Consider the following 27211-nt stretch of genomic DNA (forward strand, 5'->3'; position numbering starts at 1 on the left):
CTTACATGAGCAAAAAACTGTTTATTGGGATTTTGCTATAAGTAATTTACATTATATATCCATTATATATCCATATACATATGTACATATATGTATATATGTAGAAGCAAAAATTCACGCTTGAAAATGTGAGAGATTTGCTGAAATAAGATATAGGAGCTTGCTCAGTATGCTCGCTTTCCATATTCATATTCCTACATATAGATCTAAGATCTCCATAACGACTTCTTAGTGTGTTGTCTCTTTTCATATAGGCTTACAATTCTTAACATCTTCTTCTTTACTCGTTCACAATCAACCCGACAAACGCTGTTCAAAGACAAGAGGCCTATATACCATCTCATTCTCTCCCATTAAAACCTGGCATCCCGTTCAGCAACAACTATATTTGACTCACTCTCGCGGAGCGCCCTCTTTGAGTATACAAAGAGTTACTTGAGTAATACACATACTCTATTAATAAGACGCTCTCTTGTCATATCTTTTAATATTCGTTAAACATATGTATGTACACACATATATCACAATCTATAGACATATATCCACAGTTCCTCCATATAAAATAACTGAGCTTAGTTGTTGATACATAAAAATAGGTATACTTTACATTTAGCCAAACCGGATATTGCAATCCACATATATAACATATTTCTACAATCTAAATATTAGTAATTCCCATAAAGGACTCTAAATTCAACTTAAATTCCTTAAAAAATCGGTTTATGAAAATGCCTAAACAGTTGCAACATAAACTATCCAGCAGAACGAAATGTCCAATGCTCGAATAAATTCGAAAAAAAGAAAAAGAAAAGCAACAAACAAATTTATTTAGAGAAACAGCGAGAACAGCTGCTGCATGCCACATGGCAGCTCTGAGTCCTTTGCCAGTACATTGACGTACATAAGAAATTGGCCTGGCCTGGCTTGGGTCTGGCTGGGGCTGAGGATGAGGCTGGGGCTGAGGCTGGGGCTGGCCCCAATGGCATTTCATCTTGCCAACAATCAGACAGTTGTGGCACAGGTAAGCCAAGGTAAGCGAGTGGCTGAGCGACTGCTGTGAGCTATTTCGTTTGGCTTCATCTTCTTCTCATCTTCATCATCATCGTGTTGTGCTTCTTCTTCTTTTGTTAGGCATTATTAGTGTCAAGGTGCGCGTTGCGTATACGCCACGTGGCCAGCTAGGAAAAGCAGCAGCAGCGAGAGTGAAGACAGACAGCAGAGCAGTGAATTAAGCCAAAGTCAGCTGAAAGCAGATCACGCTGCCGTTGCATTAACTTGTAAGTGCCTGACCCATTCGCCCATTCGCCCATTCGTTGCATAATTAAAGCACACAGCTTCATTATAATTTCCATTAAAATAAGCGTTGGCCAAAGCCGCGTAACAGAAAAAAACAAAAACAAAAAACAGGTAAAAAGGCTGCAATCGCAGTGAACTGACTGCAAGATACTCGCTCAACAAAGGGGAAAACTAGAGAAAGAAGAAGAGCTGCGGCACGATGAAGTTGTAACATTTTACGATGCAAGATTATAGAAGAATATGATTCATAGGTTGATCGAAATATCTTATATATAAGAGCGATTCCAGAAGTGCCTAACCTGACAAACGAAACATAACCAGAGACAGAAATTTGCTCTTTAATTTTTTTTTTATATTCCTCGTTTGACTCCAAACATTTTCTTTTCATATTCTATATTTTTTCTTCTCATATTCTATAGCTTCGATACCTTATTTATAATATTAAATGAATCTAAGTCATACTTCGCCTCTTCCTCGTTAGGAAATAGTCCAAAGGGGGCGCCTGCTGGGGCAATTCAAACTTCAAATCTTGTGATCCAATATTTTAATGAGCAAATTCTTCCCGAGTAAAATCGAGTTCGACTTCTATATTCTTTCCACTGAGATCTTTCAAATAAAACTTTAAAGAATTTTCCCTTGATCACAAATTTCGTTAAGTTCGATGGCTCTCCAAAAAAAACTAAGTAAAGTATCGACTTGTAAAATTCAAACCTATGTTCCATAGAGTTACCTCCTTGTAGAGGCAAGAAACACCCTCCTGTATCCCTATATAACCCACATACTCCTCTCAGAATACAAATATCCAAGCAATCTGCATATGGGTCATTGACATCGTTGACAGCTGTCAAAGGGGGCTAAAGGCGAAAGAGTTTGGCGCTGGCCACGCCCCTGCGCCTTCAATTAATTATTGAAATATGCAGGTCGTGTAATTATATTTGATTAAAAACAATGCATATTGGCCAATCAAAATTTACTTTAATTATCCAGTGACCTCTGCTGCAGCAGTTGCAATTGCAGTTGCAGTTAATAACGTTTCTTTTGTTGGGCAATTTCCACATTTATCATATGCATAATAAATTTTATTGGCCGCATTTAATACAATAGGTGCTCATTTTTATTGCCAACATTCTTTTGGCCTTTTTTGCCTTTGTTTTCAATGCATCCGTGTTATTTGTTTTAAATTTGCATATTAATTATTCGAGAATGGCATTTGTTGCCAATGTGTTTTTTTTTTTTTAATTCCACATGATACAATGCTTGCAATAGCCCCAGAGCTGGACAAAAAAAAAACGCTTAAGTAAAGTTTGATATTATTAAACAAATATTATTAATCCGCTCCAAGCTGAAATCAAATAACGAAACATTCGCTGCAATGCTCAAATTTAAAATAAAAATATGACAAAGTCCAAGCATTTATTGTATTCACGGCTTAACTCCGATGCGAGCAAACAGATTAAAAACGAAAATGTCATTTTGACAATTTTTTGCCTTTTTTTTGGGGGGATGGGGGAGAGGGTTGACAAAGAGAAAGAGGCTGGAAAAAAGGTTTTGGTGTCAATGCTAAATCTGTGTACGGATAAGTAAAGCCTTTCTCTGTCTGTCACCTTTGTTGGGCATTACGTAATTATTATGTATTCGGGTCTGTGGAGCAGTGGACCAGACCGAATTTTTGTTATGTATATGAATGCATTAAACTTATTCGCACGACTTGAGGCATGAAATTTGTCTTTTATATTCTAATTGGGGTATTTCGAGTATGGCATTGTGTGCAACTGAAAAGCTAAAAGGGGGGAAATAAGGAGTCCGGACAAAGAGTTTAATCAAGCTACGGCTATAAATCTAGCTGTTTCTTTCTTTCATTCTTTCTCTCTTTCTTTCTCTCTCTCTATCTTTATCTCTATCTCTATCTCTATCTCTATCTCTATCTCTATCTCTATCTCTATCTCTATCTCTATCTCTATCTCTATCTCTATCTCTATCTCTATCTCTATCTCTATCTCTATCTCTGTCTCACTCTTTGTCTGTCCCTGTCTCTGTCTCTGTTTGGAATATAATCCGATGACATCGCATAATAATTAAAATATTTTGTAGACTTTAAAGACTTTGAGAACTTCAGAAAGTAATGGGATCCTTAGCTATTCTATTCTGTCATATATATACAATATGTATATACCATATATACTACATATGTATATCATATCATACAATATGTATATAAATATATATATACCATATATATTCGAGATATACCATTTATATATAAAAATTCCATTGCTTTACTTTAATTGGGTCAAGTCATCATAATGTCGTACAACAAATTTAATCAATCCAAGTGTATTCGTTCGTCGACTACTTCTACCTGCTCATTTCGTAATTCAATTGAGCAGCAGAGGTACCATAAAAATAACACAATGTACCTCTACCTCTATCTCTTTTCGTGTCTTTCATCTATTCCTTTCTCACTCTCTCTCTCTCTCTCTCTCTCTCTCTCTCTGCTACTCAGCATCTATGCCGTGTCTCGTCATCAAATAAACCGCAAACGAAGTTAAGCAAACCAAAATTAGAATCCACGTGCGCTTGCTCTTGAAACAAATCCCCCGCCCTGGCATCAAACCCATTTGTGGTTGTTCTGCTTTTCTAATAGAGGTGAGAGACTTTGAGGCATTTAAACGATTATCTGTATTATCCAAACGATTAAAAAGGAAATTATTATCTAACGTTAGCTTATGAATCTAGTGGAATTTACCTTGAGTAATTTGAGTAGTAATGCTTATATATTAGATGTTCTTGATGATGTTGATGTTGTAACTCATTTGTCTATTCCAAATGTTAAACTTTTCTATAGACAGAAAGCAAAAGCGGGTGTTAAATAGTTTTTTGTTTTTCGTTTCGCGCTCGTCGTTCCTTTAAAGAAGCCCCTCAAAATGCTTTAAAAGCCCACAGAAAAAAATCAAACAAGAAAGCGACAGAAAAAAAGGATAAAGTTTCACCGAATCGGTATGGAGGCTATTTACGCTCATGGCGTCCAGTCAAAAGAAAACCGAAGCATAAAATGCGGCGTAAAAATAATTTCCTTATCCCTTTTTTACTTTATTTTCATTTTTTTGTAGTCTTTTTTCTCTCAGTGGTTTTTCCACCGGTCGTAATTCGCAGGCTTACGTATATGGCAGATCTGGCAACCCTTCATGCATTTCATATTTTCCTTTTAACTCCCTGTCTGCGGTCCGAGCCAAATGACGAGCTTTTATTAGAAATGCAAATTGTTATGGCTTTGTTTTTGCCGTCAATTTATGTGACAAGCGAGCAGCCAACAGACCCGAAAACTAATCCAAAATTAGTTGAAAAACAGCATCGAAAATGTTTCTTAGCGTAAAACATTTGGAATTACGTATTCATTAAAAATTAAATAGTTTTACAACAGTTTTCATCCTATTTATATAGGGATGCCCGCTCCGTAACAACGTCGAAACTTATAGCTATCCCTTTTTTTTTGGCAACTGTTTCTGAATTGATTTTTTAGCGTGAAGGTATTTTAAAGCATTTCGGGCTACACCTGGCGGTCAAAAAATAAAAGGGAAAAAAGGACAACATTTATTTTTGGTTCGGCCTTCGGGTTGAGCAACAAAATCAAAACAAAACAAAAAAAAAAGTTGGGCTTTCATATTGTTCGTGGCTGCCCTTGGCTAGGCACTCGCCCACGTGCATGAAGTGTTTGCGGATGTATGATTAAATCTGCGAGCCACTGTTTCCACTGTGCACAAAACAGTTATAACGCACTTTAAGAACTGTTAATTTAACACATTTTTCTTGAGCAGAATAAGCAGATGAAGTAAATTTATTTTGACATTTTCTTGTTATGTATTATCAAGCACTTCACTTCAAATGTTGCATATTTATTTGCATCGACATTATCTCTCTCTCTCTCTCTCTCTCTCCCACGTTCGATATTATATCTTGACTGGTATGATAGCATAATTATTTATTTACCGTTGCACATTGAACAACTTTTACTTTCAGCTCGTTGCCGCACCTAGAGCACACAGACACACGTACACACACAATAAAGCACTGCGCGTATCAGTGTATAAGAGCTGGCTGTTTGTTTGACAGTGTGTGTCTGAATTGTCTTTTCACTAGGCCAAAGCGATGCGGGTGTCCCGTTGAAACGACCGAACGACACGACTGCACTAAATATACTGAAAGAAGCACTCGAACACACCACAACAAACGAGCCAAGGCAGCGCCGAGCGCCCGACAGCCAACGAGGCGGCAGAGCCAAAGCACGCCAAAGGAGAGAGCGCAAGGAGAGCACCAGATAGAGAGCGAGCTTTTGCCAAGCCACAGTTAGAGCACAGTGGTGCCAGACATAGGCAACACGTTCTTTTCTTGCTTCCAGTGCTCTTTCGACATTCAAAGTTTCGAAGTTCTGGTGACTAGCGTTCTCTTAAGCCATGCCGGCGCATATTTCATATGAAAATGCTCTTAAGTCCAAAGTTATGGTCAGCATTTGTTGTTGTTATTCTTCTTTTTTTGACACACTTACAGTTTCAAAATACACACAATTAATGCATTCAACTCGAATTTGAAATGTTTGCAGACACAAAGCTACATATTTGCTGGTTATGGCAAGCACACACACACACTCACACACATGCTCATCTGTGGACTGGTAACGACAGTTGGCTCTCACACTCGTTAAGCACTTTGCTCACATTCATTTCCTTGGCTGTCTGCCCAAATCAAGCCGAAGCCCACACTACCCTACAATACTAGTTCACAGCCCCCCAGTTACTATTCTGTTAACTGACTTTGACACTTTGGCACAAAATTGAAAAGGATTACGACAGTGGCATCAGAAGATGAAAGTCTACGGGGCATATTCATTAGATGCATTTATTAAATTTCTAGATATCTATCATTTTAATTCTAAATAAATATATTTCATCTTTCATCTATTTTCTACAAATATATTTTATATTTTGTAAATAAACAACGAATTCTGTTTAATTTTTAAAAATATATAATAATTAAAAAATATTATATTATTGAATTTGTAACAATAAGAAAAATATAAAATAAAGAATATATGAAGAAAATTATTATTTGTATATTATTATTTTTATTATATTTTTAAATTAATTGAATCGTATAAAATCCTATACATTTCTCCATATACCATGCCTAATCGGCTTAATAATCGAATCATGTAATAAGCAAAGCGGGCATCTAATATGACCTTGGTCAACAAATAGGATAATACCAAATAGAGCTCCAGGCATTTCGCTTCGACTAAAACACATTTGTTTTTCCTTCCAAACCAGATGAATAATAAAAAAATGCGTAATTAACGAAATTTTTAAAATTTATTGCCAACTTTCTTTCTCCATCTCCATCTCTCCCTCTCTCTCTTTCTATCTCGCTCTTTTGTCTATTGTGATATTATAGAGTCAGATCGCATTTGTACATCTTGCGTATTTTGAATAAATCGCCCTCGGTGGGGCCCACCGTCTGTCCCATCTCTCGCTCCGTGGGAACCCCATCGACCAGGGCGCGTATGGTGGGCTTGCTGGGATCCGTGGCAAAGGCGTTCTTCGGATAGTGCATGACGCTCTCAAAGTCATAGGGCACGTCGTATGTGGTCGTGGTGCTCGAGGAGGTGGCCATGAACTGGGGCCAGTACTTGCGCGGAATGTTATCGTAATCGATAGCTACATGTTCGTCGCGATCGGGACGACTCTGCTCGTGGTAGAGCCCCAGCACGTGCAGTGTTTCGTGCTGTATAATGCCCGGCACGGCCATGCATTTCGGAGAGAGCAGGACATCGTGCGAGCCGGAGCCGAGAACCGGAAGGGGATTGTAGCCAATGCGAGTGCCGCAGAGCCTCTCCGACTTCTTATAGTGGACATAGCGACTGCCGGGCGGAGCCGGGCCCTTCAGCTCCTCGAACTGCAGGCAGCTCTGCTCGTTGAACGTGGCCAGGGCCGTGTGCACATTAGCCACCTCCTCCGGGCTACAGTCGCTGGCAATGCGATAGTAGATCCTCGTGCTGGGCCACAGCTGCCGGGGCGATGACATCGCATTGCGGGTCTTCACCTCGGCCTGCTCATCGTCCACGTCGATCTCGTTGTAGTAGTTCTCGAAGTACTCCGTGCCCCATGCACCGACTCCTGCCAGCAGGCCAAGCAATAGAAACTTAACTGACATCTTGCTCCAATGCAGTGGAATCAACTTTCGGTTTTATATAGGCGCGAATCAAAATGCATTGCTGATGTTTCATTAAAATATAATTTATCAGTTTTCTGTTTTGGGTTTTTGCATTGAAAGTGTGTAAACTAGCGTTTCACATGCATAGATAAACATGGACGCACACGCACACATATGCATGCATATGTATATCTTTACGTATATATTTATATTCAGACTGTTAACAACTTAGTATAAGAAACACATTGAACTTAGGCAACTATAGTTAAGCCCCTCTCTCTCTCTCTCTCTCTCTCTCTGCCTCTGTCTCTTTCCCTCTCCCGCTCTCGATAAACGTAGTGTCTCCTCACCCCCGCATCGGTGCCGAAATTCGAAATTACTCGCTTGCTGCGACTTACTTAGCTAGGCTAGGTTATACTACAATTTGCATAATTTAACATAGATATAATATTTATATAGTGCGCAGACATACACCAACACACGCACACGCACACACATACACACGCGCACAGATTGTAGGTAAATCTACGTACATAAATCGTTTTCGTATGCATGACAATATAATTCAATCATGTTGGCCCTACACTGCCGTCCAGCAAAAGTGTCGCGCTACAACAGTTCGACTAAACAGCTGAAATTTAAGTCTCTCTCTAATATTTTTAAAGCATTTTACTTCAATTAAGATCAAGTGTATTTTATAGAAATTATTTTCAGTAGAAAAATATTTTTTTTTATTTTCTTTTATTAAATTTTTATTGCTAGAAAACACAAATAACTTTTTGAATTTGACATAATAGTTCAGCATTTAAATGAAATTTCGACTATAAATTACACCTAGATTGCATCAATATATCAAACTTTAAGAAAACGATATGGATTTAAAATTTTAACAATGTTTGAAATGAAAATAAAACACTAAGAATCAAATGAAAATGCTTTAAAAAATTGTGCTAGCATTACTCAAATCAAAAAACTAATGAACAGAAAAGATATTGCCTAATCTTCTGCCACTAAGAATCAATTCATTTGCAGCTGGCCAACTCTTTTCGCCACCAGTGTACACTGGCTCTGAGCAGTCTGTTTCAGGCAGGTGCACATTGTTTGACGCGCCCAAATACATAATAATACAATGGCAATTGCCACAACAAAAGGCCATCAACAACTTATTTGGCGTGTTTTCTGCTTTGATAATATTAACACCTTACAGTGCGCCTACTATGTATATGTATAGGTATAGGTATGTAAATGTTTATCGTATATTTGTATGCATACTCCTATCGTATATGTATATGTTATGACAATTAGCTCAGTGGCTTAAGCCGTGTACCGTTATCGCCTCGTCATTGAGTGCACAGAAAGAAAACAATAGAAATAGAAAAAGGAATCGTTTAATTATCGCAATTGTTCCAAACTCTGTTCTCGTTTAGTTTATCATTTATTGCTCTGGCAAACGGATCAGTCGGGATTCTGAGGGTAGGACAGTGTTATTATCGTACATGCTAAATATGCATAATAATCATCAAACACACGACAAGGGGCGTGGTCGCGGCAACTATGAGGACTTTGCTGCAGCCCAAAGGAGGCGTGCAATTGTGTTAGCTGCCCGACATTCATGATCATTGTCATTATCATAATCATTATTATTAATATAATTATTAGGATTATTATTATTATTATTATTATCATAGTTCATACATATAAAAGAAATTAGCAAGAACACAATAAAAACACATTTTGCAAGCAAAATTATAAACAGCGAATTTAAGTTGTCGTTTCCACTTTTTTTTTGTTTTTTTGTCGTTGTTTTTTTGTTGTTTTATTTGACAGTGTGTCATCATCGTCAATCGTTAATCATCATCGTTGTCAATCCGTATCCTGCACCAGGATTGGTCACTTCGCTTGCAAACATCACAAATCAGTTCCTAGTCATTAGTAACGCTCTCCCATTCAGCTCTATATTTAAATGTAATAGTAGTAGTAATAGGTAGTTGCTATATTATGTCTATCCACGTGGCATGGCTACGATGGCGGGCGGGCGGGAGTTCTGTCTGTCTGTCTGTTTGTCTGTCTGTCTGTCTGTCTGTCTTCTGACTGTTCGTCTGTATGTGAATCAACGAGTCTCAGCCTAATAGTAGCTCTCTCGCCGCTGCCTTCCAGCGCCTAATGCAACTCGATGAACTGATACAGCGCTCGCGGCACAGCGCCCTCATACTGGAGGCTGTGCTGCTTGATGGTGCGCGCCGCCAGACACGCCAGCGTCGTATACTTCATGGGATCGATGATCTTGTGCAGAGGTGTGGGCGCCAGCAGGCTCTCGAACGTCTCGCCAGCATCGTTCTTTGTGTCCTGTGTCGTATAGAGAGGGCGGCATTTGATTAGATTGACTATACACATATTTATATTTAACAATTTATATTTACCAGATGTGCGCCACCCTGGAGCAAGGTCTGTGCCAATGGCTGGATATAGGGCTGGAGTGTGGCGGCTAGATGGAGCGGCGTATTGCCCGACTCGTCCACGGCATTCGGATCGGCACCCACCTCGAGCAGCGCCTTGGCCAGCGACACAGACGGGAACTGGCAGGAGGGATAGCGGCCGACGAGCGTGCCCTCGCGATAGCAGGCGTAGTGCAGGGCGGTGCGGCCAAAGCGCACGTGCACATTGAGCCGGTTGAGGCGGTACAGGGCGTTCATCACCTGACGCCGCATCTCCGGACAGAAGCTGTCCGAGTCGAGCAGTGAGCTGAGCAGGCAACCAATGTGCAGGGCACTGACCAGAGTGCGACTTAGTGCATTGGGATCGTGATTGCAGTCGTGTTGGTGCGCCGACAACAGCGTGGTCGACGATGACGCTGACGTTGAGCTGGCGGTTGACGATGATGATGACGATGATGAGGAGCTGGAGGAGGACGATGATGATGTCGATGATGAGGATGGCGATTGAGTTAGCTGCTTGTTGCCGCTGGGCAGCAGCTGCTGATGTTGATGCTGCTCCAATGTAAATGCCTGACCACGCTCCACCTCCAGCACAGCCTTGTGAAAGATGGTCAGCATGCCATCGGCCTCAATGGGCGGCACGATCCGTCCGCGCGGCAACAGCCGCCCCGCCTCGACCAGCATAAAGCTGAACAGCTCGGCAAAGGAAAGTAACGAGGATTGGGTCATGGGGCTCAGTGGCTGCAAGATTTTCTGTTGCATAGTCAAAGCATATGACCAGAGTTCAATGCAGCGATCGAAGCGGCCAGCGTCTGCGTAGTGTGCGCCCCTGCAAGACCAATGGGAATCGATTATTAACCATGTTAGCCAAGTTAAGCATAACATACCTGAAGCGTATGTAGTAGCTGGTGTCCGGATGCGTCGGTCCTAGAATGCGCTGTCTGATAACCAGCGCCTGCATGCGCATCTCATCCGGATCGAGAACCAGCTCCTCCAACTCCTCGATGGTGGTCACTTCGGTGACCATCTCGTATGCCGGCACCGGTTCCTGCACCTTTTTATGCAGCTGCGGCTCCTGTGCTCGCTCCTCGAGCGCTCGCCGCCACAGCGACAGCGCAACGGCCATATCACGTTTCTTGTCCACATATGTCGCACCCAGCAGCTCCAGTGCATCGATTCTCGCCATCCGACTCACGCACGGCAGCGTTATCAGGTGCTCCACAATGGGCATGTGTCCGGTCACACTGGCGGCCAACAGTGGCGTCATGCCATAGTAGTCCACGTCCATGGTGGCGCCATGCTTCAGCAGCAGCTGCAGTATTTGCAGCGAGCCCGACTCCGCGCAGTCGTGCAGCGCCGTGTTGCCCTTGATGCTGCAGCGATTCACGTCCGCCTTCAGCGAGAGCAGATACTGGGCGATGCGATAGTGTCCCTTGTAGCAGGCAATCATTAGGCAGGTGTGCCCGTGCCGGTTGGCCACCTCAAAGTCTGCAAGCGGCAAGCGAATCTCAATTATCGATTTGCCATGACAGAGAATAGTCAACGCTTCTACTCACCTGCGCCGTGGTGTACCAAGTATTTGACAATTTCGTAATGTCCGTCGAAGCAGGCGGCACGCAGCGGGGTCGAGTTCGTTCGCGTCGTACTGTTCACGTTGGCGAATCGACGCACCAGCATCTTGACAATGCCCAGATGACCCGCTGCAGCGGCGCACCACAATGGCGGCGCATCCTCAATGGGCTCGCCGTCAAAGCTCACGGAGCCCACCTGTTCCACATTGGCGCGACACTTTGTCAATAAATATTCTACAATGTCGTAGTGTCCATTGCGACAGGAGATGACCAGCGGTGTGGCTCCATTCACTTTAGCCGATATCAAAGCCGAAATTTCTGCAGGGCTCTTGTTGTACAGCACATTCTGAAAAAAAAATAAAAAAAATCAAAAATAATTTTATATATTCAAATATAAATATGAGCACTATAAAAAACATTTACTTATTAGACCAAAGAAATTCATTTAGTATGCAAGCGAATGTACACATGTTGCCGCAACATGTGCTGCGCATAGTGTTGCTGCAACATGTGAGGATTCAAGCAACTCCAAGCTTGCATGCTCAAACCAGAATGTTGCTGCAACATGAGTTCCACACAAATGTTGCTGCACACAAATGTTCCCTCAACTAATTTGTTGCTGCAACATGATGGCTAATGTTGCAATGCTGGCGCAACATTTGCCAAAAGAAATTGCCTTCAATTCAAAGGTACAAAATACATGTAAATATAAAATACATATACACATATATATATATAAAATACATATGTACATGCATGCACAATGTTTATACCTGGTTCAAAGAATTTTTCGAAATGCAATGGGACCATGACGAATTTATTGGCAAAACAAAACGGATCAAGATATTCATATTATATATGTATATCTCATTTATATTTCGTTGTCTTTCGCCAATATATACATACATATACATTTCACTAACTACGCAAAAGACTTTAAATGCAAATAAATCAAGTGTTAATTAAAATTAGAAATTGTTTGCAAATTACTGTGCAAAATTTATGTATAAATAATACTTTTCAAATCTATATAGGCTGCAGGAACAAAATAATGGAATGAGTAAGAAAACACAATCAATTAATTTCACTTATTCTTTATTATAATCATATGGAAATTCCTTAGACGACTATTTTGTGTATATTTTACAATTGTTTATAGCGGCACGATCGATTGACTATTTTAATAGAAATGAAAAAAAAAAGCAGTATAATTTATGTAACTTTATTTTGAATTATAAAATAAACAACACGTTTTTGTAGTAAAAATATTCAAGTAAACAGCTTTTGTTTTTAAAAGTTCTTTTATACAGTTCATGTATATATTAAATATGTCTATCTCCTTTTACAAGTTATTTTATACAGTACATGTATATATTAAATGTCTATCTCCCTCCCTCTCTCGCTCTCTGTCTCTTTTCCTCCTGTCTAAATATATCTCTCTCTATTTCCCTCCCTCTCTCTCTCTCTCTCTCTCTTTATTAGTATCTCTATCGCTCTCTATCTATTTTCGTCCCTCTATCTCTTTCCATCTGTCTATCTACCTATTTCTCTCCTTGCCTTTCTCTTTAATACTATCTCTATCTCTCTCTATCACTCCCTCTCTCTTTTCGCCCCTCTATTCTCTTTTCATCTGTATATCTACTTCTCTCTTTCTTTCTATCTATCTACCCATCTCTCTTTATTCCTCTCCATCATTCTGTTCACTTTATTTTGAAGCTTTCCTCTTGACTTTTAGGGCATCAAATCGTCGTTAATCGTTTGCTGACTTGGTGCAATGCTTCAGATGCCAGGACTTTGGACATACCCGAAATTATTGCCTTAAAAAGCCAGTCTGTGGAAAGTGCTCAGGCAATCATCTCACAGGGTCGGATTCGTGCGACCTCAGGCTAGACAGTGAATCGATATGCGCTAACTGCGGTGGCGATCACATATCTAGCTACAAAAACTGTTCAGTCAGAATTGAGCTGAGCAAAAAACTTAAGCCGCCAGCAAGATTGCCTCAAGAAGGGATGCTAAACGGCAGCAAAAGTAATAAACCATCGGTCAAAGCTCAATTCATTCCTAATGCTACAGTTAGAGGTGGATTCTCCTATGCTGACATAACTAGACAGCGTGGACCGAAACATAATAAGACGAACGCAGCACGCGTCAACTCACAGGTGCAAGATTGCCCTGAGTATGAGCAATTTGGTAGCAAATTCAAAGAGCTCGAAAAAGCTATATTTGACCTAAACAGCAGAATGGATCAACTGTTCAAACTAATGCAGGATTCGATTGAGGCAAATAAAGCCTTTCGTGACCTGGCTCTAAAACTGATCTCAAAATGAACAGTCCACAAATAAAAATTGGATTGTGGAATGCAAGGGGCTTAGCGAAGAACATTGAAGAGCTAAAACTATTCCTAAGTGCCAATACAATAGATATAATGCTCATTACTGAGACGCACATGCGACCCGGCTTTTTAGTATATCTGCCAGGTTATGACCAATATTATTATTATTAAAAATTAACACATAAATATATAATCTAAGTCTAGATCTTTTTGTTATTATTTTTAATGTAGAACTAGATTAAGTTGCCATTATGGTAGCAGTAAGCTTGTTAATAAAATATAAAAATTTTTACAAAAAAAAAAAAAAAAAAAAAAAAATAATCGTTTGCTACCTGTTCACTTCAAGTTTATTTGAATTGTTTTTTTTTTTTTTTGTGCATGCCAATTTTAAATTGAATTTCATTGATGTCAAACGTGTTTTATTTTCGCTGTATGTTAATTATGCTATGGGTGGAGACACCTGTGGACTGCGATGCGATGCGTGTGCTGGCTTGACGCACGTGTCGAGCCGCGATTATAATGTGAACAGGTGAGCGAATGAGCAATTGGTATAAGGTAAACAGACACATATATAATTGATATAAATGCCACTCTTAATTAGTGTTGACTGTAGTTAGAGCATTGACGTTCTACTATTTAATGAAAATCATATGAAAATGATTCTAGCAAAATGTCAACGGAATTACGTTCGTAATCTGATACAGTACTGATATTATAAAAATATATATTTATAAGAAAAGGAAAAAAAGAAACAATCAGTTATGAATTAATATAAGAAAAACTTGTTTGATTGGATCATAAATCAGCATAAAGTATCGCGAGTTAAGCTCTCTTCTCTTCTATTATTATTCTCTACTTATAATGCCTAGCAAAATGAAAAATTATTAAAAATTATATATGCATATATTATATACACATACTTAATGTCATTCAATTCGAATTAATATTGTGCACAGCAATTCGCAAGCATTAAAAGTTGGGCTAAGGCAGAGACAGTCTGGCTCAGTTCTGATTTGCCGATTCGACGTCTATTGAACCAGTTGCGGCGTCATTTTAGCAGCTGACGTTGAGCTTCAATGATAATTAAATATTGATAGGAAAATAATACAATATAGAAATTTGCACGTTCGCACAAAGCGGGGTCAACATGATTTCACTGGGCATCCAGTTTACTAGAAGTTTTTCCATTTTGAATGCAATCTTTCGTTGCAACAGCATCTGAGGCATGATTTCCAGATGCATATCAGAGTCAATAGGCGAGTATCGGGTGTGCTCGATTACCTAATACTCTGGACAAATATGTGCACACAGTTTCACACATTAATAGAAGCACGTGCTTCGCTTACTGCGCAGCATCTGAACTATACTATCTATAATTTCCACAGCTGTCAGCTAGAAGAGAATTGTTTCCAGATCTAAGATTTTGAGTACAAAATTATATAAATATATCATGAATTAATATATGAATATATAATAATACATAAGTATATAAATAAACATTAATATTTTTATACTTATGCAGGCTTAAGACTAAATATTGCAAAGTATTCATAGATTATTCCTTATGAAACCGCTTTAAAGTGAATTAAAAATATTAACAATAGTGAATAAAATTGTATATAAAATAATGCACAACTAGTCTATAAGCAATAATCCCAATAGCTGTCAAGATCGACGCAATTATAATATAAACAAGCAGATAGTCTTTCAGAAACTGATCCAGCTTATATAAAATTTATTTGCTCAACCACGCCTTCCGTCGCCTATTGCATATCTATGCATAAAAACATCATACCCCTTGTTTACCATTTCAATGGACTCAGATTTATACGCCCCTAGTCTAGTCAGTTCTCAAGCGAACATTCCCACAGCAGTCGTGTCTGACATTTCTGTTTTCGATCTTTGGCTATCAAACATTTGTTTACTTCCTCCATTGAAAAAAGTCGCACACGCATCAAGCACTTCAACGATAGGAAATAAAATGATTAGAGAAAACCTTGAAACGGGGCACCAGGGCTGTTACGTACTATAGAGCAATACACAGAACTTGGCAACTTGACTTATCAATCTCAATTAGAGCATTCGTCAAACAAAAAACCCCCAAGACGAAAAAAAAAAAAAACAAAAAAGAACAACGTCTCTGACAGTTGCCTAGAACCAGAAATACAAATAAAAGTACAAACAAAAAATAAAAACCCATAAACAGAAAAAGAAATGAAAGAGCTGATAGCTTTGGTATTCGAAGATCAAATACGCTCGCAAGCAAATAGATAAATGTATTAAAAAACAGATAACATTTCTACTGATAACATTACTTTATGATAGGCTGCGAGTATCAGAGATAATACCTCATTAATACATTAACTTGATAATCATAATTTATGACGCATGATTTTTTTTTTTTTTTTCCAAATCGAATTCTTGATTTTGCATTGACTTTATTTATGGTAGACCAAAAAACTATTTGATCCAGTTATATTAGATTATTTATCTTAAGTCGATTTATTAATCTGGGTCTTGATGGTATAATATTTTCCGAAAACTGACTATAAATTTTTAATACAATAAATATTAAAATTTATTTTAAGCTTAAACAAGATTTCATTCTGCATATTAACCTCAATGAAATACAAATTTTGTCAAATAATTAATATACTCTCTGCAAGGGCATGAAGATATTAGCATACATAGATATATGAGAGCTGTGCTCGACTAGAAAATACCCTGAGTCTAGTTGTTTTATTATAGAAATACCATATTTAAGCTGTTTTTTTTTTTTTTTTTTTATTTAATAGAGTTTAATTAGAAAAATTGATTGACAAAAAGACGAAGAAATTAAGAGAGCCTACATCGGACTCACATCACTCAACTGATGATATTCATATAGACATAGCATTGCCTGTCACATACAATGCCATAAAAGCGTTCTAGCCCGATTGGTCATTGGCATTGGCTGCAGGGTATACAAAATCAACAGAAAACAAAAGCCACTAGGAGGGGAGCACTCAATCGAAAGACCTTGTGAATGCCGTGCGGCATTTTTTTTTTATTTTATTTTATTTATTTATTTATTCTTTTCGTTTGCTGCTTTTGTCAACGACTAGCTATAATTCTCTTGACTGCTACTGCTGCTGCTGCTGCTGCTGCTGCTGGGAGAGTCAATCGTATCTTTTTTTTTTCGCGTGTGCTCTTCTACAGAGTATAAGAATATCTTTGCTTCCTGAATTCGACAAAGACGCAGACAAACATTTCTTTCTTTGTGATTCTTCTGCGTCATTTAATGGCCGCATATGTCTGCTTGTATCATTCCCATCCTCCCTCTCTCTCACTCACTCACTCACTCACTATCTCTCTCTCTCTCTCTCTCTGCTGGCCCTACCTTTCGCGAAGCTCGTGCGCGTGACGAGCGCATTTTGGCAACATTTAGCTGGCAAACGCGTCTAGAAATTGTTGTGAAATTTTGCGTTTCAATAAAAGCAACAACAGCCAGACAAATATCTATAATATGAATGTTACTTACATATGTATATAAATAAGCTCAAATGAAATGCAAATAAATATAAACACAAATTTACGCATTCATATTTCAACTATATATCGAGAGCATTGCCTTTGCTTTACAGCATTGAATGTTTATAGCATCGCCAGCCCCAAAGTCCCCAATCGCATGCCCCAACGACTTGGAATTGAGCATATTGGGCTACTGAACTTTTCGCTTTCAACGGAAGCCTCAAACAAACAAGCAACAACAACAACAACAACAACAATTTGATGACGCATTCAAAGCAGCTGTTTGCTTTTCCGCATTTATAGCATACAAACAGATGCATAAACGCATATATGTATGTATGTATGTATGTACTAAGCTTACACGATGGAGAGCCGGTTCCCGGTTGCATATTCAATTTAGATTCAGTCCGGTTCACGCCAACGGTTTGCCGATGAGTCACAGCCCACGGGCGATCAGAATGCCGCCAAGTCGCCGACGAGTGCCCCAAAGTCTCGCTCCAACCGGCACAAATCGTATTCGACGACAGACAGACATACCTCTAAGTGACCCTAGGGTCAACAAATTTTGGGACAGCGGTGGGCGTTGATAGCCGAGAGGTGGGCGGACTGTGTGATATACATATTAGCTGAAGCATTACAAACGGGCGGCACGGGGTGCAAGGGCGTGGCAAACGAAGTCCAGAAGAGCTGTAGTACAGGCCATAGAGAACTATAGTACAGCTATATAGTATTATGGCACAGGTAGAGATAATTGATATGACCCAGCGGCCAATTGAAGCACTAGTCAATGGGAAAGTTTAGATAATTGTGGAAATACTGCCATGTGGTCAATAAGTAATACGTATAACCAGGTAATTGAACAGGCTAATTAAACAAATTCGTTGAATCTAGTTTGAATGATAAAGTATTTATTGCTTAAATTACTGAGGAATAAATGGAAGAAGTGACAAAAATTAAGAAGCTCTTTCAGTAAATAATGAGAACATACTGAATTTATAATGATATATTGATTATAAATGGAATATATAATGAAGTATTCATGAAGTATTCATTATAAATTCCTGCTTAAAATATAAAAAAAAAATAATAATAACACTGAGAACATTTTGTTATGATAATATTATAATAACAAGATTGTCTTGTAAAAAATATATACATATACTTTATTTTTTTATATTGCGACTTGGTTAAACAAATGTAAAAATTATTCAAATTTTCATATTATATAAAGATTAGTACAAAAATAATATAACAAAAAATATATATATTCTTAAATCTCTGTTGAATTTCAATAATTGCATTAAACATACATTTATATACCAAATAAATGTTATTTATTTAAATGTTATATATATCACTTTATATATAACAATGCAGCAAATCTTAGCTAAATCTGCTTTTCGAAGGTAACAAATAAATTATATGTAAAGTAAATACATAATAATAATAAAAACAATGTAGACAAATGGATTCTACACTAATTACTTTGCATTATAATTATAGCAATCTGTTTATTTTAATTGCAATAATAATCAAGTTCGATATCTGAATTTAAAATCTTACAGAGCGCTTATCTTAATTGTTTTTCATGTTTTATAACTAAAAAGCTATTCAAACAATAATATGACAGTTGGGCAGTTCAGTTAGTCAGCTGCTAGAAATTTCCCAGTTTCGCGCGTTTGGATGAGTCAAGCAGGAAAGGGGCACAAAACAATTGCGACTTGCCTCAGAATTCGCTTGACTTTGCTCATTTCACCGAAAGAAAACAAAACTGATTTAAAATTTCACTTCCCGCATATGTGTATATATAGATATATATGTATATATATATAAAGATGTGTATATGTGCATTGGTGTGCGTGTAATTTGTTTTTAATTTGTATTTACTGCAATTCGCAAATTGTTGTCGAAAATAAAAACCAGACAGCTATACAAATTTATATATATGTATATATGTATGTATATGAATTTATATATACATACAAACAGATAATTGAAACAAGGTAAAATTTGTGTTTAATACTTGACATTTGTTCTCCATCAATGCGCTAGAAATCATGTGAAAGTGTAAACGGAAAAGTGCGAGGGAAACGTTTTTCACCTTGCCATATACCGTTATGAAAATGTCGAGCCGTTGAGCGCGAAAATCGAATGCGAATGAATAGGTTAACGCTAGTTTAAAGGCGATTAACAAATCTATTTCCGTGTAATAAAAAATAAACAACTTTCCATTGTTGCTGTTGCTGCTGTTGCTGCTGTTGTTGTTGTTGTTGCTGTTGTTGTTGCTTTGTGATCATTTTCTGTTTGCCGTGCACGCATAATTTATTATAATTTTGACATTGAACGAGTTCAATGTCGATATGCAGTAGTAGATAGATTCGATGTCTGGCCGTTCGTTCGCCCAGCTCTTGAGTGGCTCTTGGCTTGGCTTTGGTGCGTTCAACCGTCAACTTAAGAGGTTTACCCCTCGCCGACATTCAAATCAGCCACGTCGCTGCTCAATTATTTGGCTTATTTGTTGGCCAAACTGGCGCGACTGCGCAGTCGCTCAAGGGTGTCAATTAAAATACATATCTATGTATGTATGTATGTATGTATAAAAGAGAACAACAACAATCTACTAAAAGGCAAGCATAGCTCTTCAGTTGAGGTCAACGGTGCTTTTTAACGGGTTCAGCAAGAGAAGCAGAAGCAGGAGATGGAGAAGCCGAAGGAGACGTTGCGCATCATTCAATCTGATATCAGCAGACAAGACCAATCAAAATACGAGCGAGCAATGCATATTATACATACATATATATAGTAACTTATATATAGATATATATATATATGTAAATATATATGTAATTATGCATGCTGAAGTTCACACGTTGCAGGGTCGAGGCCAGGGTCAATTTTGAGGCGCTTTGTTTTAATGCGCTATGGAAAAAAACGCCTCTGGGCTAATAAATATACAAAAACCGGTATATCTAAGTATTATTACCACTCAAACAGAATGTAATAAAACATAATTGAATGTACAAAAGAATTACAAAAAAAAATGCAAATTATAACAATCAATAAGAACTTGTACAGCTCTTGAAGGCTGTAAGCTGAACCGGTTTAAAAATTTAACCAATTTTCCAAAACGTTAGCCAAACCAGTTAATCAAAAGAAGAACAATGAAGAGAAATGCGAATTAAGCCATACCAACTCACTTTAATAACACAAATGAGCTAGTTCATGAACCATCATGTCAATAAGCAAATCGAACTATTGACAACTTTTACTTTATATATTTTTAAGCATTATTAATTTTTTAATATTCCAATGTTTCATAGTATAAAATTAATATTTATAATATATTTTAAATGATTTTAAACTCTAAGATCATTTAAAATTTAAAACATATTAAGATATACATATATAGATATGCATATAAGGATTTCATTAATAAACTACAAAAATAGATTTCAATGTGCAAAAATATTAATAAATTAACATGACACTAAAAATCTGTTTATGTCAACTGAGCAACCATATATGGAATAAAACACTTAAATTTTAATTAACAAATTAGTTCAGCAAAGCATTTTAACTAAATTATTTCCTTGAACATAAAAAGTCAAGTCACGTTGACAATTGGAATATATATAATATATACATATATTATATATAAATGTATATACATATATAAATATATACTATAATTCTTCATCAGGTACAAACAAAAATTAATTTATAAATACTTTTCAACAACACCAAATTTATTTAATTATAAATTCTGTTATTTCTAGAAACAATAATTTTAGATTTCATTTAACTAATTATGCAAATGTGAAAGGGCTTATTATGTACTAACATAATGTCATGTATATGTTAATATACATATATATATATTTTAGTTTTATTTTAAATTGTCGACTTTTATCTATGTTTTTTATTATTTCGACTTCAGCTAAATACCATTAAGTTAACCAAGTCCAGATCAAATATCAAGTGATAAACATAAACAGTGAGTATCTCTACATACATTTGTATATGTATATATGTTATACATATATATACAATACATACATATGCTAGATACGCATTCAGCCCCTGACGCAGCTGATAATATAATGCCCTATGATGGGCGTATAATCAGCAAGAAGGCATTCACATTGTTATGAGGAGTATTGTTGCTTTAGTTAATCGTGCGACGAACTTCAAAGTCATGACGCTTCGACAAACAGCAGCAACAACAACAAACAAAACAAAATACAACCGACAGGAGATACAGCTACAGATATAGATACAGCTACAGCTATAGCTACAACAGAGCCTCAGATAGATAGTTGGTTTTATGTAGATGGAGTAGCTCGTAGCGCAGTAGCACGCAATATGCCGAAGGCATTGGCTCTGACGGCACAGCATCGTAAATGAGTACACTGAGAGAAATACATATGTCGAGTACATCCTATACAAAGCTCTCCTATAAGCAGTGCTTTTTACGTAGGGAGTTATCTAACATATAGGACACATTACAAAGACCTTATATGCATATGTTTATCTATATAAATAGAATGCATTTCGTCCAGCACGCTTAATAATAAATTAATATTTATTGTCGCAGTGATAAGCATTGTCAGATAAGCTCGAAATCATATTTCACAGGAATTCATGTGTGTTATGTAAGCAGAAGCGTTCAAAAATAAATCAATCTGAAATTTGATTTCCGGAAATATTTACTCAACTGCTGGAAATATAAAGTCCAGAAAATTCTAAAGATTATAAATAAAATTCACAAACTATGTAAATATATCAAATTCAAATATATAAATGTCTACATAAAATATAAATTTATAACTATATAATTAAGATCATATCTCTTAAAACAAAAATACATATAAATATATAAATAGAAATATGTATGTAGTTATATAAATAAAAATCACACCGAGCTTTCTAGAACTTTCCAATATTTTACGTCAAATTAAATTTCGTTTTCAATATTTTCTGCTCTTATCTTTTGTTTTATAGCTTATATTTAATTAACAAATCTTGTCAAATGCTCATTTTAATATTTAGTTAAAATTGAAAATTTACTAAATATCCAACAAGGCCTATTCAAAGCGTCTTCTTTGGCCAGTGTATGCTGATAATAGTAAAGATGATGCCAATGAACGCTATCGCACGCACCGCACCTAGCCTCAACTCGCTGGACCCACAAGAGTTGCATTGTTTGTTTTACTTATTATTATTGCTACAGCAGCTGATGTTGCTGATGCTGTTAATTGTTATTGCTGTTGTTGTTGTTGCTGTTGCTGTTGCTGGCAACGCTTCTTGCTCATTGTGCGCTCAATGGGGGTAAATGTTTTGTACACATGCGAGTCGAGTGCGCTCTATGCGCTGCTATGCTAAGATGGCAGCAGAATTCGAGTCAAAGCAAGCCCAGGCAACGAGCCGGAGATCAGGTCTGACCTTCCATTTACACAGCGACCCACACACAGAGACAGAATGAATAATCAAGAAGTAGTTAAATGGCAAACAAGTGAGAATAAAAAAAATAGCAGAAAAACCAATGGACGATGCTGCAAATGCTCAAAAAAAAAATTAAAAAAACTCAGCTGCAGCTGTCTCGCCTTTTATCTATAGCCTCCTCTCTCTCTCTCTTTCTCTCTCTCTCTAAAGCCTAAAGCTTGGCACTCGAATTCAAATTTACGTTTTGAGGTTACCCTGGCAACAAAGTGAATACAAGCAATTCGCGCTGCAAATGTTCAGCATCAAATAAAACTCAAGCAGCAGCCGAACGGGGCAAAGAATCAGCCTCAACCTCAAAAACAGCTGTTAATCGACAGCAGCAAAAAGCACACATAACAGTCACAACACACACACTCATATATATATACATACATATATGTAGGCACATATATGCATGTATTAATTTGGCTGTGCATAAAGCTTGGCATAAAAAAAAAAACACAAAATCTAATTTGCAAATGTTTTACAAATAAAAACTAGCAAACATTATACATACACATACACACATAGTTTTTTTTTTTTTAGTTTAAGTTTGATTTAAGCATGTATTCATGCATATTGAATTTTAAAATATTTTAGTTTATTTTCGTTTTATTCAGTTACGCTAAGCAGTCCTTCACAGCGCCAGCTAACGGACCAACGTATTATTGATTATTGATCGCAATTAAGACAATTCGTTTCGCTCATTAGCTGACCTTGGCCTGTGCATTAAACAAAAATCTAAGCCTTCTACTGTCTAAAACAAGTACTTGAAAATTCATATAAAATCCTGTTTCCTTATTTATGCGCATATCTAAAACGTTTAATTTATTTACTCTTGATTGCATATTTTATTTTATATATTAGATTCAGCTCTGTACATGTTTCATCCTTGGATGGGTCACTCAACTTTTGCAAATCGTGAATTGATTCTCGTTTTATAATCTAAATGGAATTTCACTTTAATTTTTGAGTTTACTTCCTCTTTGGCCAATCAGAAATTCTATTTATGTTTTATTTGATGTCAGTTCTAGCTGATTTGTTTTTGTCGCTAATCACTAAATTTCCATCATTTCACTTTTGGTTCCTTTTGCATTTGAATTTGCTATGGGCTTAGCTATATGATTTTGAACTGGTTCTTTTTGACAATTTCCTGATTCGATTAAGCTGTTTCATCATATTTCTTTTTTAATAATATCTCAGATATGTAGGTAAAATTTGATAGAAGAATGTTTTAATAAGTTTTTTATGCTCTAATCAAATTTATGCAACAGGTACTATGATTCTGGTTTTTAATTATACATTAATTATGTATATAAATCCCATGTAGGCTCAACTATTTCCTGGTCTCAGTGCTAATTGAGGTTATTAAAAAAGCTTCCCTACAACCTTTTACGATTCGCTATCGTATTTTAAGTACCCCAACATATTCTTTTGCCCGACTCAAAGAAACCAAAACACATCCATCAACTCATCTACATAGCCATCCATCGTGAGCTGCGATCACGTAGCGTACTTCACAAATACGTATTGTTGTGACTTTAAGCGTAAAGTGGCACTTGGACTTCGACTGTATAAATACATATGTATATATGTACATACATACATACATACAAGCACATGCTTACGATGTTTTGGATCTCATTTTTGGAATAAACAAAAGCAAGCAACATGAACAACAACACCAACATTATTGCCAGCGAACTAAAACATAAAAATGAATAGTTGAGTCGAGCTAGAAAAACCAGTTTCTTTTGCTAGAACTGTTGCACACTTGACGAATGAGATCGAGAACGAGATCGGAGCTAGTTCGCTCAATATGGTGCACCAGTTTCTTGCGGCTGCATGGGCACCTTGCGAACTATATAAGTGTGTATGTGTGTAGGCATATATGTATATTTACTGTATATAAATATACATGTGTGCTTGTATATATAAAAGCACATTTAGCCCAGGCAGCAGGCTATTTTGGGATATCTTCACACACACACACACGCACAGAGAATCAAGTTGCTTCCTGTCAGAGCGCAAACGGCAGCAGCAAACGCATCAATCGGCTGTCGGCACAAATGACACATTTTCGGAACCAGAACCTGAGCCACAGCCGAGAGCTGAGAGCTGAGAGCTGAGTCGAGAGCCGAGCCCAGTCAGGAAGTCTAAAAATGAATAAAACCGGTGCGAGTCGAGCCTTTCTGAGCTTCGGAGCTGGTGAGTGAACGCACTCAAGGATAACTGACAACGCACACATATGCATATGCTATATTTGTAGTACATACATACACATTGGTATGGCCCCTTGGTGGGCGTTGCTGCTGCTGCTGCTGCTGGGAGTGTGCGGGCTACGACATAATATGAATCCAATCAAGTTGACGCTTTTGACAATCGCGGAAACGTTTAACGAAACCAAACGCAACGTGATCTCAGCCGTTAATTTTATATGTTTGCATTAACATGTTAACACAGGTAGAGTCAAAAAACGCTCAACAACGTGGCCCAAATATTAATCGCCATCTCATCAGACAGATATATGTATGTATGTATAAAAATAAGAATAATAATAATAATAAGCTAGCTAAAAATACTTGGTTAGACACCAAATCAAATCGACGGAAATTTTGTTATCGTTGTCTTGGGTGCTTGGCTCTGGAGCTGATAAGATAACAAAACAGAGGAAGTGAATATATGTGAAATGTATCGTAGAAAATGTAAAAATAGTTGTCTAATGTGTGCAGATACTATAGAAACTTATTTAATGTTGTTTTTGTTGTTTCTTTTAATTAGAGAAGTTTTCAGATCAAATTGTTTGTTATTCTAATTCACGTTGCAAAATAGCTGACTATATTTTAATAGAAAGTGCCAAGATTTTAATAATACTATTTAAACATAACATTAATAATTCTACAGAATAAAAAACATAATAATCGATAACAATAAACTTTGACAAATATTTAACATAGTACATACTAAATATTGACTTGACAGAAACAAACAAAATACTTGTAAAGTGTATATTTATAAATAAAAAGAATTATAAATACACACTTAACAAGAAATTGCACATACATACTTATACAGACACTCACGCACACACAAACCAAACAGTGGCAGGGCAAACGAAGCCAAATGCAACAGCGCAATTGCAGTGCGCCAATGTCAAGCCAGTGCAGTCAAAGCTTAAGAACTTTATTATGCATAAAGCGTGCCACAGTCGCAGGGAGCTTGAGGTATATACACCTACAAGCACACACATACATGTTATGCATGTGTGTACATTTGTATTTGTTTGTGTTTTGGCTCTGTTGCTGAGCAAACCACTCTCTCGCTCTATGCTTCTCTGAACTCTCTCTCTCTGTCTCTCATTCTTTCAGCTTGATAGCAGCTCAAGTATGTATGTGTATGTTTGCGAGTGTATGTGTGTGTAGAATTTTATTGATTAGTCACAAGGCTGGCAGCACTGCAACAGCAACAGCAACAGCACCAGCAGCTGAGTTGCGCCATGAATTTTGCTTGCAAGTTGCAGTTAGGTTGTCTGTCGCCCACGCATCTGCGACAGTGGTATCGACAGCCTTTGACAATTGCAGCGCAGGTACTCACCTTCAATAGAGGCAGGTTATCATCGCGTGCAGCATTGAATATGATGAATTTGTCATCCATTTTCGAATTTGTGTTTGCTGTCGACTCAATATTACATAAATAATAACTTTGAAGCCTCACTCAGAATTTTGTTTTGTTTTTAATTTATATGCTTAGCAAACAGCCAAAAAATGATTTGTTTTTAATAAATTTTCTGCTGCTGCTTTCGTCGTTTGGTTGCGAGATTGAGATTTTTCACTGCCTGCTGTGGATGTTGTTGTTATTGCTGATGTGAACTGCTAGTAATTTATTTGTATGTATTTATGTATGTATGTTGGTATTTCTCGCACAAAGAACTTTCAACCGAAAATAAATATACAATTCTTTCAATAATTGCACAATTATCGTCAGTCAACGTTATTGCTGCGTTTTTATTGCTCTGCTTCCGTGATTTGTTGCATTTTTCTTATTTTTTCTGCGCACTCTTCTTCGGTGGCAGCGGCGACGGCGGCCAAAAGCAGGAAGACCAATTTCTTTGTACTATTTATCTTTTGTTGGGTGCGCGGCGCGTTAAAAAATCAACTGCATTTAAATTACGTCGCGCCAATCTTCTGTTGCTTACACTCTGCGCCAGCTTAGTTTCTTGCGTTTTAATTTTTAATTTTATTTATTTAAAACACACAAACAATCACGAGCGGCACGGTCGCGCGACGTCACGCACGGGCAAGAAAAATATTACTGAAAAAAACTCTGTTAACTTTTTCTTATAAGAGTGATCGAATAATATTATAGTGATGGGCACGTGAGCA

At 37.3% G+C, this 27211-nt stretch overlaps 2 protein-coding genes and 1 long non-coding RNA gene across 3 annotated transcripts; all 3 read right to left on the reverse strand.

Moving 5' to 3' along the window:
- Positions 1–3600: 3600 nt before the first annotated feature.
- On the reverse strand, positions 3601–5623 carry LOC149092165 (uncharacterized). The gene is made up of 3 exons (XR_016196210.1): positions 5284–5623; positions 4043–4200; positions 3601–3973 (listed from the first exon to the last, which is right to left on the reverse strand). It is a non-coding gene; the product is annotated as an uncharacterized LOC149092165 (long non-coding RNA).
- Positions 5624–6666: 1043 nt separating this feature from the next.
- Positions 6667–8230, reverse strand: LOC108659324 (zinc metalloproteinase nas-38). The gene has a single exon (XM_018112185.3). The coding sequence runs from the start codon at positions 7498–7500 to the stop codon at positions 6736–6738; it is 765 nt and encodes a 254-aa protein (XP_017967674.1). The 5' UTR covers positions 7501–8230; the 3' UTR covers positions 6667–6735.
- A 922-nt stretch (positions 8231–9152) lies between these two features.
- On the reverse strand, positions 9153–27158 carry LOC108659316 (protein fem-1 homolog CG6966). Its single transcript, XM_018112175.3, has 5 exons — positions 26424–27158; positions 11492–11852; positions 10823–11423; positions 9921–10764; positions 9153–9846 (listed from the first exon to the last, which is right to left on the reverse strand). Exons 1-5 carry the CDS (start codon positions 26481–26483, stop codon positions 9661–9663), a joined length of 2052 nt encoding a protein of 683 aa, XP_017967664.2. The 5' UTR covers positions 26484–27158; the 3' UTR covers positions 9153–9660.
- Positions 27159–27211: the final 53 nt, after the last annotated feature.

The sequence above is a fragment of the Drosophila navojoa genome, chromosome 2 (assembly GCF_054131105.1).
Source record: "Drosophila navojoa isolate 15081-1374.11 chromosome 2, UAZ_NAV_1.0, whole genome shotgun sequence".
In the NCBI taxonomy this organism is placed as follows: Eukaryota; Metazoa; Arthropoda; class Insecta; order Diptera; family Drosophilidae; genus Drosophila; species Drosophila navojoa.